This window comes from Microtus oregoni, unplaced genomic scaffold, assembly GCF_018167655.1.
Source record: "Microtus oregoni isolate MIOR12 unplaced genomic scaffold, Mior012 000030F_ref0000283, whole genome shotgun sequence".
NCBI lineage: Eukaryota > Metazoa > Chordata > Mammalia > Rodentia > Cricetidae > Microtus > Microtus oregoni.
The window spans coordinates 5,379,642-5,395,316 of record NW_024543089.1 but is presented as its reverse complement, the minus strand read 5'-3'; the positions used below and the strand labels follow the sequence as shown (position 1 = coordinate 5,395,316).

Below are 15,675 nucleotides of genomic sequence, written 5' to 3'. Positions count from 1 at the left end.
CAAGTGGCATTGGGCATCAGAAGAAGGAATCAGAGCACCCAGAACTGGAGTTAGAGATGGTTGTAAGCTGCCATGTGAGTGCTGGAAATCAAAACTCATGTCCCCTGGAAAAGCAGAAAACTATCTTAACCACGGAGGCATCCCTCCAGCCCTATATACACAATTCTTAAATCTTTTTCACCTCTTGTTTCTTATTCAGTAAGATTCAGAATATTTTAGCAGTAATAACTAGTAAAAAATCTAAGTGAACTATCATGTTTGATTTGCTGGTACCAATATGTGCCAATTTTTTTTAATATTTATTTATTTATTTATTTATTATGTATACAATATTCTGTCTGTGTGTATGCCTGCAGGCCAGAAGAGGGCACCAGACCTCATTATAGATGGTTGTGAGCCACCATGTGGTTGCTGGGAGTTGAACTCAGGACCTTTGGAAGAGCAGCCAATGCTCTTAACCTCTGAGCCATCTCTCCAGCCCCTATGTGCCAATTTTTAATGTGTTGTATTTTTACTTTACCAAATTCAAATACAAGGATTCACTATGTCTTTTTACTTTCTATGAAGAAAATGCTCTCAAAATAATGAACAGTTTGTCAACAAAGGACTCATTTAAGATTAAAATACTTTCTGATATCCATTTTATGATCGATTTTCTGCTTTTAATATGTTACCTCTAATTAACATTCTAAAAGATACACAAAATTGAGCATGTTTCTATGATCCATAGATGGATTTTTAAAGTAACTACTGCTCTCAATTTCTTTGTTTTGAGACAGGGTCTCAGTATGTAAAGCCAGGCTGGCCTTGAACTCCAAATCTGTCTTCATTTCTCAATTATTGTATTTATCCCCATTTTTTTGGTTTTGTTTTTGCTTTTGGAGACAGGGTTTCTCTGTGTAACAGCCCTGGCTGTGCTGAACCTAGCTCTTGTAGACCAGGCTAGCCTCGAACTCACAGAGATCCACTTGTTTCTGTCTCCCGAGTGCTGGGATTAAAGACCTGTGCCACCACTACCTGGCCTTATTATACCAATTTTATTAACTTGTAAACTGATTTTTCCTTCCAAAAAGTATTCCACTACCATTGAATTCCCTGAAGTAACTGAAGATGCAGAGAGAATAAAGGTTTTCTCATAAAGACATACTTATATAACAGTGCTAACAGAGCTCCTCTGCTGCTCAGACTCAAGTGTTGCACTTCCTACAGGAAATGATTGCACTGACTTGAAGACAATGCCATCTTGAGATAGTCTATGTATGCCTAATTGTGTATGGATGTATTAGTGAGGAGAATGAATGAGGATAGATAGGCATAGAAAACTGACAGAGAATGACTTGGTCAGTATCCATCAAAGTTAAGAGCAATCTTATTCTCCAATTGCCCCCAAGGTAGCTAAGGGTTTAATGAACCCATATAATGGCATGTCAGAGATACCGTCAATGTAAGATGACAAGGCTATTTCCCTTTAAAAGGCTAACTTCCTTTAGGTCCACCTACAGTTTCTGAAACTTTGATGGAAATAAAGTTCCTGACCTGCAACATCCCCAGGAAATAACTGCTTGCTCTTTTATGGCTGGGCCAATGAACATTACATACAATTACATCTTGAAGAGCCTTTTGCTGGATGCTACCGTCCCCTCCTGAATCATTACATACTATAACCTGCAGGCAAAAATGAGGACATCAGTTTGAGCAGATAGTGGTTAAGACACAACAGACATTTCTGTACATAGGAAGTTACACAGAGTTTCCTAAGAAAGCCATGACAAAGGATATAGGACCACTCCTTCAAAAATGTACATATAAACTGAGTGGTGGTGGCACATGCCTTTAATCTCAGTATTTGGGAGGCAGAGGCAAGTGAATTTATTTTGAGTTTGAGGCCAGCCTGGTTTACAGAGTGAGACCCAGGGCAGCTAAGTATATACAGAAATCCTCTCCCATACACACAAAGGTAAATGTAGTGGTATCTCATTTATATTTTAATAAATAAAGCTTACCTGAAGTTCAGAGAGTAAAAGAGCTGCACTGATCAGCCTTACAAACCAGGCAGTGGTGACACACACCTTTAATTCCAATAGTCACACTAGCTGCTATAGAAACAGAGTGGTAGTGGTGCACGCCTTTAATCCCAGCACTAAAGAGGAATATTAAACAGGAGGACACAGCTCTCACACACAGTCTCATTCTGAGATTCCTGGAGGCAGGACAGTCATTTCAACCTGAGGCAGAGGTAAGAGCTAGTGGCTGTCTGCTTTGTTTTTTGGGTCTTCAGGTTGAACCCCATTTCTGTCTCTGGGTTTTTATTAATCATACTACAGGTAACTATAACATCCTTCCCTCCAGTGCAAACATTCCCTTAGGGGATGGTCTCCACTTTTAAAGAGGACAGCACCGACAATGGGAAGAGTCTAATAGGGACAAGGCAATTTTACCCGATTTATCCAAAATCTCCATCTGCTTCACTCTAACAAAATGAAACAACGCAGAGACAAATCAATGCCAGGCACATCCTCCATATCGTCAAAGAATTTAAAGGACATTTGATAACTGTGAAATGAAAGTTTATTTGAATTTTTTTAATTAGTTGTACAACTAAATTACCAGATGGATTTTATAGTATTCTTCAGGACTGGGGTTTGTCGAAGACTTCAAATTTGGGATCTAAAAAGAGGGAAAAGTTTCAGGCTTAGACACACTACAATAACAAGATTAGCTACAGTGCTTGAAGTTTACCAGTTTTAAGAAAACATCTGCTTTTAAACATGTATGGAGAAATATAACAACCACCAAACTTTCAACAGCTTCTGAGGGCAGGGCTCGCTATTAGTGTATTAATAAAACAGTGTTGTGTATCTAGACCAATCAGATGAGAAAGGTATCATAGTTCATGTGTGCTGTGGAATAATGCTCTTGTATACTGTAGAGATTTGTCACTTGTACTGATTTAATAAAACACCAATTGGCCAGTAGCCAGGTAGGAATTATAGGTGGGGCAACCAGAGTAAGAGAATAGTAAGAGAATTCTGGGAAGAGGAAAGGAACCAGCCAGACTCAGAGGAAGCAAGGTGAGAAAAGATACCAAGCCATGTGGCTAAACATAGACTAGAATTATGGGTTAATTTAAGTTGTAAGAGGTAGTTAAAAATAAGCCTGAGCTAATAGGCAAAACAGTTTATAATTAATGTAAGCCTCTGTGTGCTTTTTTGGGACTGAATGGCCGCTGGAACAGGTGGGACAGAAACTTCCACCTACACATGTGCCGCCCTGTATCGAAGTAAAACAGTGGCGTGAATGCTTCCTTGTGAACACATCATGACTGTATGAAATTCCCACGTAAATGTTATTTAACTTCCAAACAATCCAAAAACCTCTCAAGAATGAAGTATACATCAGTGCCAGCATTTGCATAACAGAGGCAAGGTCCTAGGCCGGACCCTCGCATGAACGCCCCCCCCAAAAATGTACATGAATATTCTCCATCTACAATAATCCCCCATACTTAATTTGGGATCAGACTTACCTTCAAATTTGAAGGTAGGAAACGTATTCATATCTCCTTTACCAAACATTTGTTTAAGCTTAAAAAGCTCTTTGTCCAGATCTTGCTGATACTCTGGGCCAGCATCAACAGGTCCTCCAGATGTCCTATTGTACAGTGAACAAAGAAAACTGATTTTATGCACTAATTTAAAAAAAAAAAAACAAAAAACAGAAATTACCCTTTACCATCACGCTTAAAGAGATTTTTATTTATTTATTTATTTTTTTTGATTTATTTATTACGTATACAATGTGCCTCCTGCATGTACACCTTCATGCCAGAAGAGGGCACCAGATCTCATTACAGATGGTTGTGAGCCATCATGTGGTTGCTGGGAATTGAACTCAGAAACTCTGGAAGAGCAGCCAGTGCTCTTAACCTCTGAGCCATCTCTCCAGCCCTTAAAGAGATTTTTAAAGGTACACATATGGTAGGGAAAGAAAACCTTTTTAGTATCTGAATTTTAATTCAAATTTGTTTTAGAATCGGTTTCAGAGATACGGTAACTTCAAACAAATCTCTAACACTCAAGGTCTGTTAGCTTCAAAGATACTTACTAATCAGACTCTCTTAGGATCTGAGTTGCAGTATATGGAATATGATGTAATCCAGATAAAAAAAGAAGAAACACAAACCAATAAAACAAAACAAAACAAATCCCCAGCAAAACCTAGACACTGGAGGTCTGAAATGTTAAGCCTGGCAGCTGCTGAATAATAAAATGATAAAGGAGCCGGAGAGATGGCTGAGAGCTTAGAACACTTGCAGAGGACTCGGATTCAGTTCCCAGCACCTAAACAGTAGTTCACCAGTTAGCCAGTTCACCATTAACACTCCCTTCTGACCTACATGGTACTAGGCTCATATGTGGTGCACATATAAATACATGCAAAACACTCATACACACTAATAAAAAATAACAACCTCAACAAAAGAGTAGTTATTACAGTCATTCAAATATCCAAGGTCCGCATGTTGTATGCATGAATGGAAGCCAGAGGTCAATGATGACATCCAGTGACTTCCTCTATCTCCCTTTTGAAGACAGGGTGTCCCACTGAACTTGAGTTCCCAAACTGGCTAAACTGGCTGGTCAGCAAGACCCCAAGGATGTCCTGCCTCTATCTACTAATGCTCAGATTAAAGGCAAATGTGCTGTGACTACTGGTGCTGGGGATGCAAACTCTGGTCCCTCTTTATTATGCTAGAACTTTACCAACTGAACCATCGTCCCAGTCCTCAAGACTTTTATTGGGTCCAACCATTGACAATTAATTGCCTTAGTCAGGCTTACTACTGTTATAATGAAACACCATAACCAAAACACCTTGGCAAGGTAAGGTTTATGTGACTTATGCTTCCATATCACGGTCATCTTCCAAGAAAGTGAGAACAGGGACTCAAGTAGGCAGGAACCAAGAGAAAGGAGCTGGTACAGAGGCTATGCATGAAGGAGAGCTGCTTACTGGCTTACTCCCCATGGCTTGCTCAGACTGCTTTCTTACAGAACACAGGACTTCCAGCCCATGCTGGCTGCACCCACAGTGGTGTAGTCGCCAATTAAGAAAATGTGCTATAAGCTTGCCAATGGTCCTATCTCAGGGAGACATTTTCTCAATCTCCTCTCTGATGACTCTAGCTTATGTTAAGGTGACATAAAACCAACCAGTACACTAACTCGACAATCATTTACAAAGCTGAAGCTTGAAACTGTGCACACTCCTATGCCCTATACCTCTGGGATCAAAAGTGTATAACTCTCCAAACAAACTTCACACTTTCTAGTTTCCACACATTAATCTGACATCATTTCTCCATCTTAAAAGATATAATCTTCCTATTCCCAATTACCTATCTAGTCTTTTTTTGTTGTCTTTCTTTCTTTCTTTCTCTCTTTTTTTTGAGACAGGGTTTCCCTGTGTAACAGTCCTAGCTGTCCTGGAACTACTCTTGTAGACCAGGCTGGCCTTGAACTCACAAGGATTTGCCTGCCTCTGCCTCCCGAGTGCTGGGATTAAAGGTGTGCTCCATCACAGCCTGGCCTACCTATCTAGTCTTTAAAATTATTATTCTTAACCTGGTATAGTAAAGGTATTTCTTCTAGTTGATTGAGAACAAGCTCTAAGCAAAATCATGAGGAAATTCTTTCTTTTTTCCCTTTTTGCAATGGGAAGATGATTACCGCTGCCCAGGAGACAGACATCAAAAGGGTAAAAGGGCCCCAAGCACTGCCTTCAAAGGCAAACATGAACTTCTCAAAGATGCCTTTCTAAATGCTTCCAGTTAGGAAGAGTGGTTTTTCCTTTCTAATCTCCAAATATTAGATGTCAGCTAGCAACTAACCATTTGATTCTATTTACTTGTTTATAAGCTTTCTACTTCCATCAGGTTTTAAGAATCTGCATTTTGGGGATGGAGAGATGGCTCAGAGGTAAGAGCATTGCCTGCTCTTCCAAAGGTCCTGAGTTCAATTCCCAGCAACCACATGGTGGCTCACAACCATCTGTAATGAGGTCTGGTGCCCTCTTCTGGCCTGCAGGCATACACACAGACAGAATATTGTGTACATAATAAATAAATAAATAGATATTTAAAAAAAAGAATCTGCATTTTGTAAAAACAACACAGCCCATATCAGTTAGCCCTCATGTTCTTTGTAAATGATAGATGACCAAAAAAATACACGCCTGTTTACCATTTTCCTACGATTTAGGTTGAACCAAATGATGAATAAGTTGGATATTCATCTCATATGTGGGTTTGAAATACTATTTTTCCAGGTCTTACTTCATGTCATTTTGAGTCTTTTGTCAGTTGATATTTCCAGAGATACATCAACAATATAACATCCTTAATGAGAAAATGTTGTTTACGTACATCCCCAAATCACATCATAGAAAAGGCCAAACATGACAGTTGGAATGCTCTGATTGTATGTCTTGCCCAATCATTCTTAGTTTTATGATGCTAAGGTAATCAGTGTCTACAGGACCCAATTTTCTTAAATAGCTAACAAATGACTTCAGGATGCTGTGGACTTCTATGACCTGACTTATTTTACTGTAATGACATTATTGTGCCTACACTTCTAATGGTAACAGACTTACTAGAACTGTCCTTGGAGACTTTATAAAGGCAATACAGTTAGGACTTACATCCTGATATTTACATACTTTGAATGTGCTTCATAATCTGCCCACTTACTGTCGCTTTGATTTGTACTCTCTTATCTTGTCCACGAAGAGTTTCTGTACCGGATCAAGTTCCTTATTAAACGCCACCGCTGTAACACCAATGTTCCTCCTCAAGTTCACAGAGACTGCCGACCGAAGGAGAGAGGACAGCCTGAAGATCCTCTGAAGAATCATGGTGAGTCTCTGGTACTAGACAAGCATCAGAAGATTATGTACTTTGCATAAATCACCTGAACTACATCACATGGCAAGACCTAATTCTATGGATTAAGTTATAGAACTACTGTATACTGGACCCAGGCTGTGACTGGCCAGTCACAGTTATATGGAATGACCCTTCTGCTTTTTACTGAAAAGCTCAAGGACATAGGAACAGTTGAGAGGTCTACTAGGGTTAAAGCAGAAAGAAAACACAAAATCCGGGGTGGTGCTTTGTCACCCATGAACTTAATCTTGGACCTGAGGAAACAGTGAGGTGAGGCTGTTCAAGAACACTGCTTGCCTCCAGGAAGAAAGGACGATGTGCTTATAATGTGCCTGTTTCCATGGCCCCGCAAAGGGCAAAGAGGGAGCTGGACAAAGAGAGCAAAGACAGTTGTCTTAGCCAGGATGAGAGGCTGAAAATTTCCACTTCACAGGACCACAGGAAGGAAACAGTTTTGTCTGCTAACAACAGCAGGATCCTAGCCACTTAACACTGTAACAACCAAATCAACTTCCAAAAGAAACAGCAAAGAAAAACAGCATCCACACCAAGTAAGCCCTGTGGTAACAGAGATTAGATGATACAAACTCATCAGAGAGTTTGCAGGAGGTCAAAGTCAAAAGTTTAAAAATCAGAGCTTAAAACCTTTCAAGTCCTTAGACCTGCTAAAGCTAAAACAAATTAATTTTCTAGGTAAAAATGTTGCTAGATACATTAAAGGACAGGATAATTCCTAAGACCTGATTTAGCAATCTAAAGATCAAATGTAAAAATATTCCAAATGACAACAAATACACTCAAGCAGTAAGCCCAAAAGGAAAAGACAGAGAGGCTGAAACTTAGTAGAAGAAAAATTTCTCCTGATCTAGACTTAGCTTATAACAAACAATAATGAAATGGCAATAGAAAGTATCCACACTTCAATGGACATCTTCCTAACATTTCTTTACAATAAATGTGCCCTGGGAAATAAAACCAGCCCTCTGCCACTTCACATCTTGCCGTAGTCTGCTGTCACGCAGTCAATGCCGCTCGAGCTGTCAGTGATAAAGGGCCCTTCAAACCCCCGAGGAAAACCTGCTATGCCAACATGCTTCTCCTGCTCTCCCCTAGATTTATTTTTTCTGAACCTGCCTGATGAAACGTGACTCGTACTGAATTGTGAGAGGACCACTAGCAGTGGGCATACTGCTACTGGCTTATGTTAATGGAGCAGCTAGATCAAGGATTTAAAAATCTTTACAGCAATTTGACTAATTTGACTCTTGAATTTAGTAATGACAACAATTCCAAAAGTGGTGGTAGAGAGACAGCATTAGATACCCAGAACCTGTGAGTTTTGCTTTGTTTTGTTTGTTTTTAAAGTCAGGATTGGCAGTAAGCTTATACTGCCAGCACTGGGGAGGCAGAGACAGGCAGATATTTGGGGCTCAGTTGATAACCCAGTCTTCTCGGCTAGATCTTAGACTGACCCTGTCTCAAAAAACACGACGCATAGTATCTGAAGAGTAACAGCTGAGGTTGGCCTCTGGCTGGTAGAGAAACACGTGCAGATGTGCCCACATACACCTAAATAAACACACACAGATGCATAGACAGGCACACAGACAGACAGACAGACCTGCATGGAGGGGTTGAAGTACCCCTTTATCGCTGAAAATTTGAGAAACATTAACTGTAAACCAGCAGCCTGGCACAGTGGTTACTAAGCATAGGTGAAAGCAGCATTTTTTTTCTCCCAGGGCGTATTTGTTGTGTGAAGACAATTTTAGTTGTCCTGAATAGGGTGGATGCAAGTGGCCTCTAGTGGGTAGAGATCAGGCATAAGTCTATGCTCCCTACAACATGAAAAATAACCCTCCCCACGCTCCTCACTTCAAAGAGTTATCCAGTCCAAAGTGTCAATAATACCAACTTCAAGAATGCCTGGAATAACATTTAGTACTCCTTAAAGAAATCAAATAAGCAGATAAGAGAAATATCATTCATAGGCCTGGATAAAAACATTTGAAGGAATTAAAGTCTTGATTACTGTGTCACTCATAATCTACCAGAAAATTATACAGGTGAAAGGACTACAAGCCAATAAATAATCAAAAAGACCTTAAAATAAGAAAATATCGCCCAACTCAATGTCTGTTCTTTTTTTTTTTGGAAATTTAGGAAGACACAACATACATCAGTAAGGCAACAATACTTGTTTAGCCCTAGGAAATTTGGAAACTATTGCTCAGTGAAGGAAAACACCCTTTAAAGAGTTATTAGGGCAAGGTGTTCCTAGTCTTGCTTACAGATGATAAAAATTATGTCTACAGAAGGTTACTGTTTACCAAACATCCTACAGCCAACCTGCTCCCAAGCTGACTACAAAGACTGTCACTTCTTCTACAAAATAGGCAAAATACAGCTTCCCTTCTCAATAATGCATCATCAAAGTACTGTTTCTCAACTCACACTTCTAATATACCTGCTTCCTGAGTCCCAACCAAGGATTTATGTATATATTCACCTCCTAAATCCTACACAATCATCCACAACATGAGCACATACTCTCTTACCAAAGCTACTCGGTGCTGCTTTTTTATTGCCTTCCACTGTTTCAGATTCAACAGTGTCTATGGACCGTTCACTATTCCACAGAAGGCAAATGCCACCGTAAGTGTAAAGCATCATCTGTGACAAATTCTATACTGATATACTATCAGGAGCTAGCTGCTGTTAGGGCTCTAATATTAAAATACTGGGGAAGGAATGGGGGGAAAAATCAAAAGAAGTTCAAACCCAGAGGCGTAGCGTTGGGAAGGAGCATGGCTCTTCTATTTATAGCGATGACCGACCAGCCCGACAAAGGCTAGTCCGTTTCCTGCCTGTTAGTATCTACTCATGAAGTCAATCCACAAAGCTGTTTTAGCAGCAACGTTTCTAGACCAGAGGCAAACTTCTGGGATATGACTGGTGCCCTTTCTCGCCTTAAGGGACACGACCTGCTCGGGTCTAATTCACTAGCTTCTTCTGACCTTGGGTGGCCCCAGGCGGGCTGCAGACCCACCACCCCGCCTTTCTGCCTTTCGTGCTGGCCCGTTCTGCTCCCAAAAGGGTATTAATGGTTGTACTTATTGTTTCTAAGGCAAACTTGAATACCCAGCAGGGCCGAGGTCACCCTGTGACCTCAGGCCAGGCCGTGAAGGTGCCAAGGGCACAGGGCTACGCTCTCCTACTAGAGCAGAGGTGATGGGCATCCCTGGACTTGTGAAGAAACCCAGAATCGCTGTCCCCAGAGGCCGCACTAGCCTAGTTTACCCTCCCAGTCACCTTGCACTCAGTCCCGAGCTGCCAGAGTCACCGCCGCCGCCACCGTTCTACTTCCGGCCCTGGCTCCGCCTACACACGCCTACCCGCCATCGCAATGCATTATGGGCCACCGCTTCAGTCGTTCGACGCTCACCGGACAGGAAGCGCCTCGGAGACAGTCCGCGACCGGACGCCTCTAGGTGAGACAAAAGGCAAACAGGAGGAGGAAGTGGAGGGTAAGTGCTTCCGGGTCCCCTAGCAAAGCCTCCGCCATCTTCCCTTCACTTAACTTCACCTCTCTTTCCCTCTTGGAAACAGTGCCCTGTACGCATGCGTACTTTGTTCTCTCTCCTAGTTCAAGCTCCCTTCGGAGTCAACGTCTTGTTCCTTGGGGTTGGGGAGGCAGATGCAGTGTGGGGGTAAAGCGGGCGCGTCAAACCAAGCGGCCTGGGGCGTTTGTGCCTCGTGAGCCTCCGTTGCCGCGGGCGTTCGTGTCGCGCACCCTGCTGGGAGTTGTAGTTCCAGGCCCAGGGGTGCCTGGGAGGCGGGAGAGGGGCTGAGGTTCCTTAGCGCCGATTCCGCGGGAAGGGCCCCGGGGCCTCACTCTGCGAGTCGCGGGCGCGGTGCGGCTTACCCGGAGAGGCGCTGCACGTGGAGCCCGCGCCGCCGCCGTTCCCTGCCGGCTCTGGAGCGCGGCCGAGGGCCACGGGGCGGATTCCGGAGCTGGTGAGTGCGGCCGCGGGCTGGCGGAGGAGCGCGGGCCCGCGCGGCCGGCCGGGTTCCGGGGCTCTTCCCCCCCGCCGCGGCCCCCCCGCGGCCGCCTCTGTGTTTTGTTTCCGCTGGTCCCCGGCGTTGTGACTCCCATTTCCGTTCGTGGAGACTTGAGGGAGTCGGGTGGGGAGGGGCGGGAGAGGCTGTGCGGGGAGCCGAGGGGAGGGGCGCGGGGAGCGGCCAGGTCCGGGGCCGCGCGGCGGGACGCTGAGGACGCGCTCGTCACCCTGCGCGATCCGGGCCCGGCGCCCTGACTCTCCACGTAGTCGCGGCCCTCCCGGGTCTCTGTCACCCGACTCAGCGATTCCCGCATTCCACCCCTAGTTTTCCTTCTAGAACTGTCTCAAAGTCGCAACAGTGCCACCGCACTGATCTTTATGCTTTCTGTTTTCGAAGAGATCAGTCAGTGTTAATTAAGTAGCTTGCCAGCTACCGTTTCCACCGTTGCTGTAGTGCAGCGAACACGATGGAGTCTAGGGATTCCACCCTAGGGTTAACAGCACAGAGAATGGTGCCAATACCTCGCTTCATGAGGACGAGTAGTCATTTGAAAATCCATAGGTAGGCCAGTGAGATCCAACTGCTGCCTGTGCTCAGCCGCTGAAACCGAAGTGCCAGGAGAGACCTGACAGCCACAAGCAGCCCTCTGACCTCCACACGTGCGCACAGGCAGACACACGAGCATAACTCACTGTCTAGCCCTGGCTGACCAGAGACTTGCTATTTAGTCTAGGCCGGCCTAGAATGCGGAGGTCTGTGTGCCTCTCTGCTTTCTGAGCACCCGCATTAAAGGAGTGCACCATCACGCCTGGCAGTAAGTAAATGCAGGTTTTAAAAACCTATAGGGAGTCTGGACTAACGAGAGGCCTGAGTGCTGGCAAGAGCAAAGGATTTGAACAGATTCACCGTCGTTCTGTTTTTAGGTACCACACAGTCTTTAACTCCACAAGATACTGGCCACCTCTTTAGCACCTTTTTTTTTCTTCTTTGCGTGCGTACGCAGGTGGGCCTAAGTCCATTGTACCTGTACTACAAGTACAGAAGTGGATCTTGGGTGAAGTAGTGAATTAAGTCCTGAGATGTTAAGTTGAAAAAGTCAGGAGAGCAGACAGAAGCCAAGTACTGAATTAGCATGATCACCAGATACTTCTGGCAACTAAAAAACATTGAATCTATAGGACTGGAAAGAAAAAGGGTGGTTTTGAAAATGCATGTGCTCTTCACCAGAAGGGAGATCTTCAGTTTTTAACTTCTAATCAGATTTGATTTTTTTTTTTTTTTTTTGGTTTTTTGTTTTTTCGAGACAGGGTTTCTCTGTGGCTTTGGAGCCTGTCTTGGAACTAGCTCTTGTAGACCAGGCTGGCCTCGAACTCACAGAGATCCACCTGTCTCTGCCTCCCGACTGCTGGGATTAAAGGTGTGTGCCACCACCGCCCGGCCAGAATTGATTTTTGCTCTTTCCACACACATCACAGATGTCCATGCTGTACTTTTTCCTAATGCTGCCTGCGTTTTCTAGGAAAAGCACGATATAATGTAAATTTCATTTTGGGATGATCTGTACTTGTGCATTTCTTCACACCCCGAGTTTAGTTTGCTTTTTTGTGCATTTCCTGTTTCTGTGCTCTGCTTTGCCAGTGTTTGTAGTTTGTCCCAACTTTTTCTCTTTTTGGTTATTAATTAACTGAAGGTTTGGTCTCTTCCATGTAATAGCTATTTTCATGTGTTGTAGGTATCTTTTCTGTTCTGCAACTTGCTCATTGAACATTTTTAATCTTATACAATCAGATTTTTAGCTAGACATTTGTAATCCATCTCCATGTTAAGCTTCAGGTTGAAAACCAAGTTGCTTTAATATAGTTGCTATAATTTTCATTTGCTTTTGTAGTGTCTTGAATTAATTTACTGACTTAGACTGGGCCAACAAGTTCCAATAAATAATGAAATCACCAAAGCAGGCTAATAAACGGCAATTTAAACAAAAGCCAGTTTATAAATGCTGTGTGCGAGCTTTCACATATATAAAGAGCACTTCTGTTTTCTTCCTCTTTCATTCAGATTTGGTCTTTTTCTTGCAAAACGTTTTTGTTTATGCCAAGATGTTTAAAAATCTCTTAAACTTTAACTCTTCCAGGACTGAACATTTGAAATATTTCAGCCATGACTAAGAGAGAAGCAGAAGAACTGATAGAAATTGAGATTGATGGAACTGAGAAACCTGAGTGCACAGAAGAAAGGTTGGCATTTCTGAACTGATTAGGTTACTACTACTGGTATATGGTTACCCTCAAGAGCAGGCCAATATGTTTATTTTTGTTTTTCCTCTGACTTAATAGGTTTGTAGCTCAGGGAGAAAGGCATTTCTGAAATAGAAGCAATAATAAACTTAGTTGATAATTAATGATCACACATTTATAAAAACCAGCCCCACCCCCATCTAAAAGGCATTTCCTTGATTTTTTTTCCTTTAATTCTTTCACTAAGCGCTGGTCACTTTTATTTCAAAGACAGTTTAATTCAACCTGAATTTAATAATAGTTATTTATGAATAACTGCTGTATATTGGTAACTGTCAGGAATAAAATAAGTAAAATAAGACATATTGAAATGACCTTATGAAAGTCTCATAATATTTGAGGAGACATACTGGTCCAGCACAGTAAACATGCTGCTTCTTGGAATGACAGAGGAGGTTGTGATGAATTGAGAGTCAAGGGAGAGACTGATAGAGACAGACTGGAGTCCGTAAGAAGGTTGTGGGAGGTGGTAGCTGAGGTGCTCTTTTACTCTAAAGCTGGAGACAAGACAGTGGAACTGAAAGGCCCTAGTGGACTTCTGGAGAGTAGCAAAAGGCCGGTGTGATGACTTAGATCTAGAGGGTGCTGAGCTGGGAAGATAGCTAACATTTAAACATCAGTGCTGAAAAGAGCATTCCATTTATTTGTCCTTTCTGCAGCAGAATAAGTGATTCTCTTATTTTATTACTGATGAGTGTTTCAGAGAGTCAGGAGCTGGGGATCAGCCTAGCTGGGTGGCTTTGACTCAAGTAGTTACGTTTGTCAGTGTGGTCTGCAGTCACCTGAGAGTGATCTGAAGCTATAGTATATGCCAAAGATCACTCTTGCTATTGTGGGAAGGAAATGTCCGTGTGTCCAGTGAGGCTTTCTCTATGGCTTTTCAGCTAGACTGAGGGGACAAGGTAGAAGCCATGGTGCCTTTTCCATAAGTCAGCCTAAGAAACCTTGTAGCGTTTGCTCACTCAGCTCAACCCTTGTTCAGGTGGACGGAGCTACAAAATTGGAGTCTAGCATGTCTTTTTCTATGCACTCAGACACCTCCAAATGCTTCATAGAGCCTGTAGTATTTATCACAGGCCCTTTGCATGTGTCTGGGTGGGAGACTAGCTGTTACCATGTGGCTAACTAACATGGAGGCCATTGCTGGAATTGAGAAACAGTAATGTATGATCAACCACATTCCTTCAAAAGAAACTACATATTAAGATTTTTAGATTCCCAAGGTTTGTAACTTTACAACAGGAAACTTTGGAGAACTTAATACTCAGTATTCATAAAAGTGAAATTTTATAATGTTTTAAAGTAACATTTGGATCTTTTAAAAATCATTGTTACTAAAAAGGACAGGTTTCTGTGCTTAGTAGCTAAAAAATATGCCCAAAGTGTTCTCTTAATCAACAGAACATTCATTACATTGACCAATAGTAATAATATACTGTTACTTTGAAATAATATTGTTTTTAATCATGAATGGTTCTGTTTTGTAAATTTTAAATATTTTAAGAACAAATGTATATATTTACTTTGTATGTATATCCTAATATTAGTAAAAATAAAATAATAAATTGTGTATGTATGTGTGTACACTCACACATTGATGCATGTTTGTGTTTTGAATGTGGATGCCTGCATGCCACAGCATGCATGTGGAAGTCAGAGGTCAGCCTCAGGTGTGGGTCCTCAGTATCCAGCGTGTTTAAACAGAGCTCTTGTGTTTGCTGCTGCCTAGTCTCACCCAACTGGCCTGTGAGCCTAAGATTTTCCTGCCTTGTCTCCCATCTTATTGTAGGAGCACTGCTGAGATGTGGGCTACCATGTCTGGCTTTACATGAGTTCAGAGGATGCAAACGCTGATCCTTGACCTATACAGCAAGTGCTAGCCTATTGAGTCATCCCTAGTCATTCACCTGTATTTTAATAAAAATTTTTACCTTTTTATTTATTTTTTGATTTTTCGAGACAGGATTTCTATGTGGCTTTAGAGCCTGTCCTGGAACTCACTCTGTAGACCAGGCTGGCCTTGAACTCATAGAGATAGACCTGTCTCTGCCTCCTGAGTGCTCGGATTTACGGTGTATGCCAACACCACCTGGCTTTATTTTTATTTTTAATTAGGTATGTTTTAGTTATGTGTCTTAGTGAGTATATGTAGGTGAATTCAGGTACCAGCAGAGGCAAAAGCATCAGCTGACCATGCAGCTAGCCAACATTGAGGTGAGAGCTACCTGAAGTGGGTGCTCAGAACCAACTCATGTCCAGCTGCTGCTTCATACTTACTTTTGATACATATTTTAATAACTGTAAAGAGATTTTTATTTAAATTATATTTAAAGCAAATATGTTGTGAAGTTTAATTCAGTAAATACTACT

The 15,675-nt window shown here is 42.3% G+C and overlaps 3 protein-coding genes across 6 annotated transcripts in view; 1 reads left to right on the top strand and 2 right to left on the bottom strand.

Moving 5' to 3' along the window:
- Positions 1-2,550: 2,550 nt before the first annotated feature.
- On the bottom strand, positions 2,551-11,029 carry Atp5pf (ATP synthase peripheral stalk subunit F6). Its single transcript, XM_041678548.1, has 5 exons — positions 10,872-11,029; positions 10,259-10,433; positions 6,752-6,930; positions 3,527-3,651; positions 2,551-2,667 (listed from the first exon to the last, which is right to left on the bottom strand). The coding sequence occupies exons 3-5, from the start codon at positions 6,913-6,915 to the stop codon at positions 2,630-2,632; spliced, it is 327 nt and encodes a 108-aa protein (XP_041534482.1). The 5' UTR covers positions 6,916-6,930; positions 10,259-10,433; positions 10,872-11,029; the 3' UTR covers positions 2,551-2,629.
- The window catches only part of Gabpa (GA binding protein transcription factor subunit alpha), a 29,736-nt gene continuing 24,454 nt past the window's right edge, over positions 10,394-15,675 (top strand). For 2 of the 4 annotated variants that reach the window (XM_041678547.1, XM_041678544.1), the window contains exons 1-2: positions 10,579-10,963; positions 13,143-13,245. In XM_041678547.1, coding sequence (XP_041534481.1) covers positions 13,169-13,245 — 77 coding nt within the window. In that variant the 5' untranslated portion in view covers positions 10,579-10,963; positions 13,143-13,168. Of the gene's footprint in view, positions 10,474-10,578; positions 10,964-12,515; positions 12,545-13,142; positions 13,246-15,675 lie in introns of those variants that run through there. The other 2 variants (XM_041678546.1, XM_041678545.1) reach the window with 2 other exon arrangements.
- Positions 10,671-11,321, bottom strand: LOC121465312 (translation initiation factor IF-2-like). The gene has a single exon (XM_041678536.1). The coding sequence runs from the start codon at positions 11,319-11,321 to the stop codon at positions 10,671-10,673; it is 651 nt and encodes a 216-aa protein (XP_041534470.1).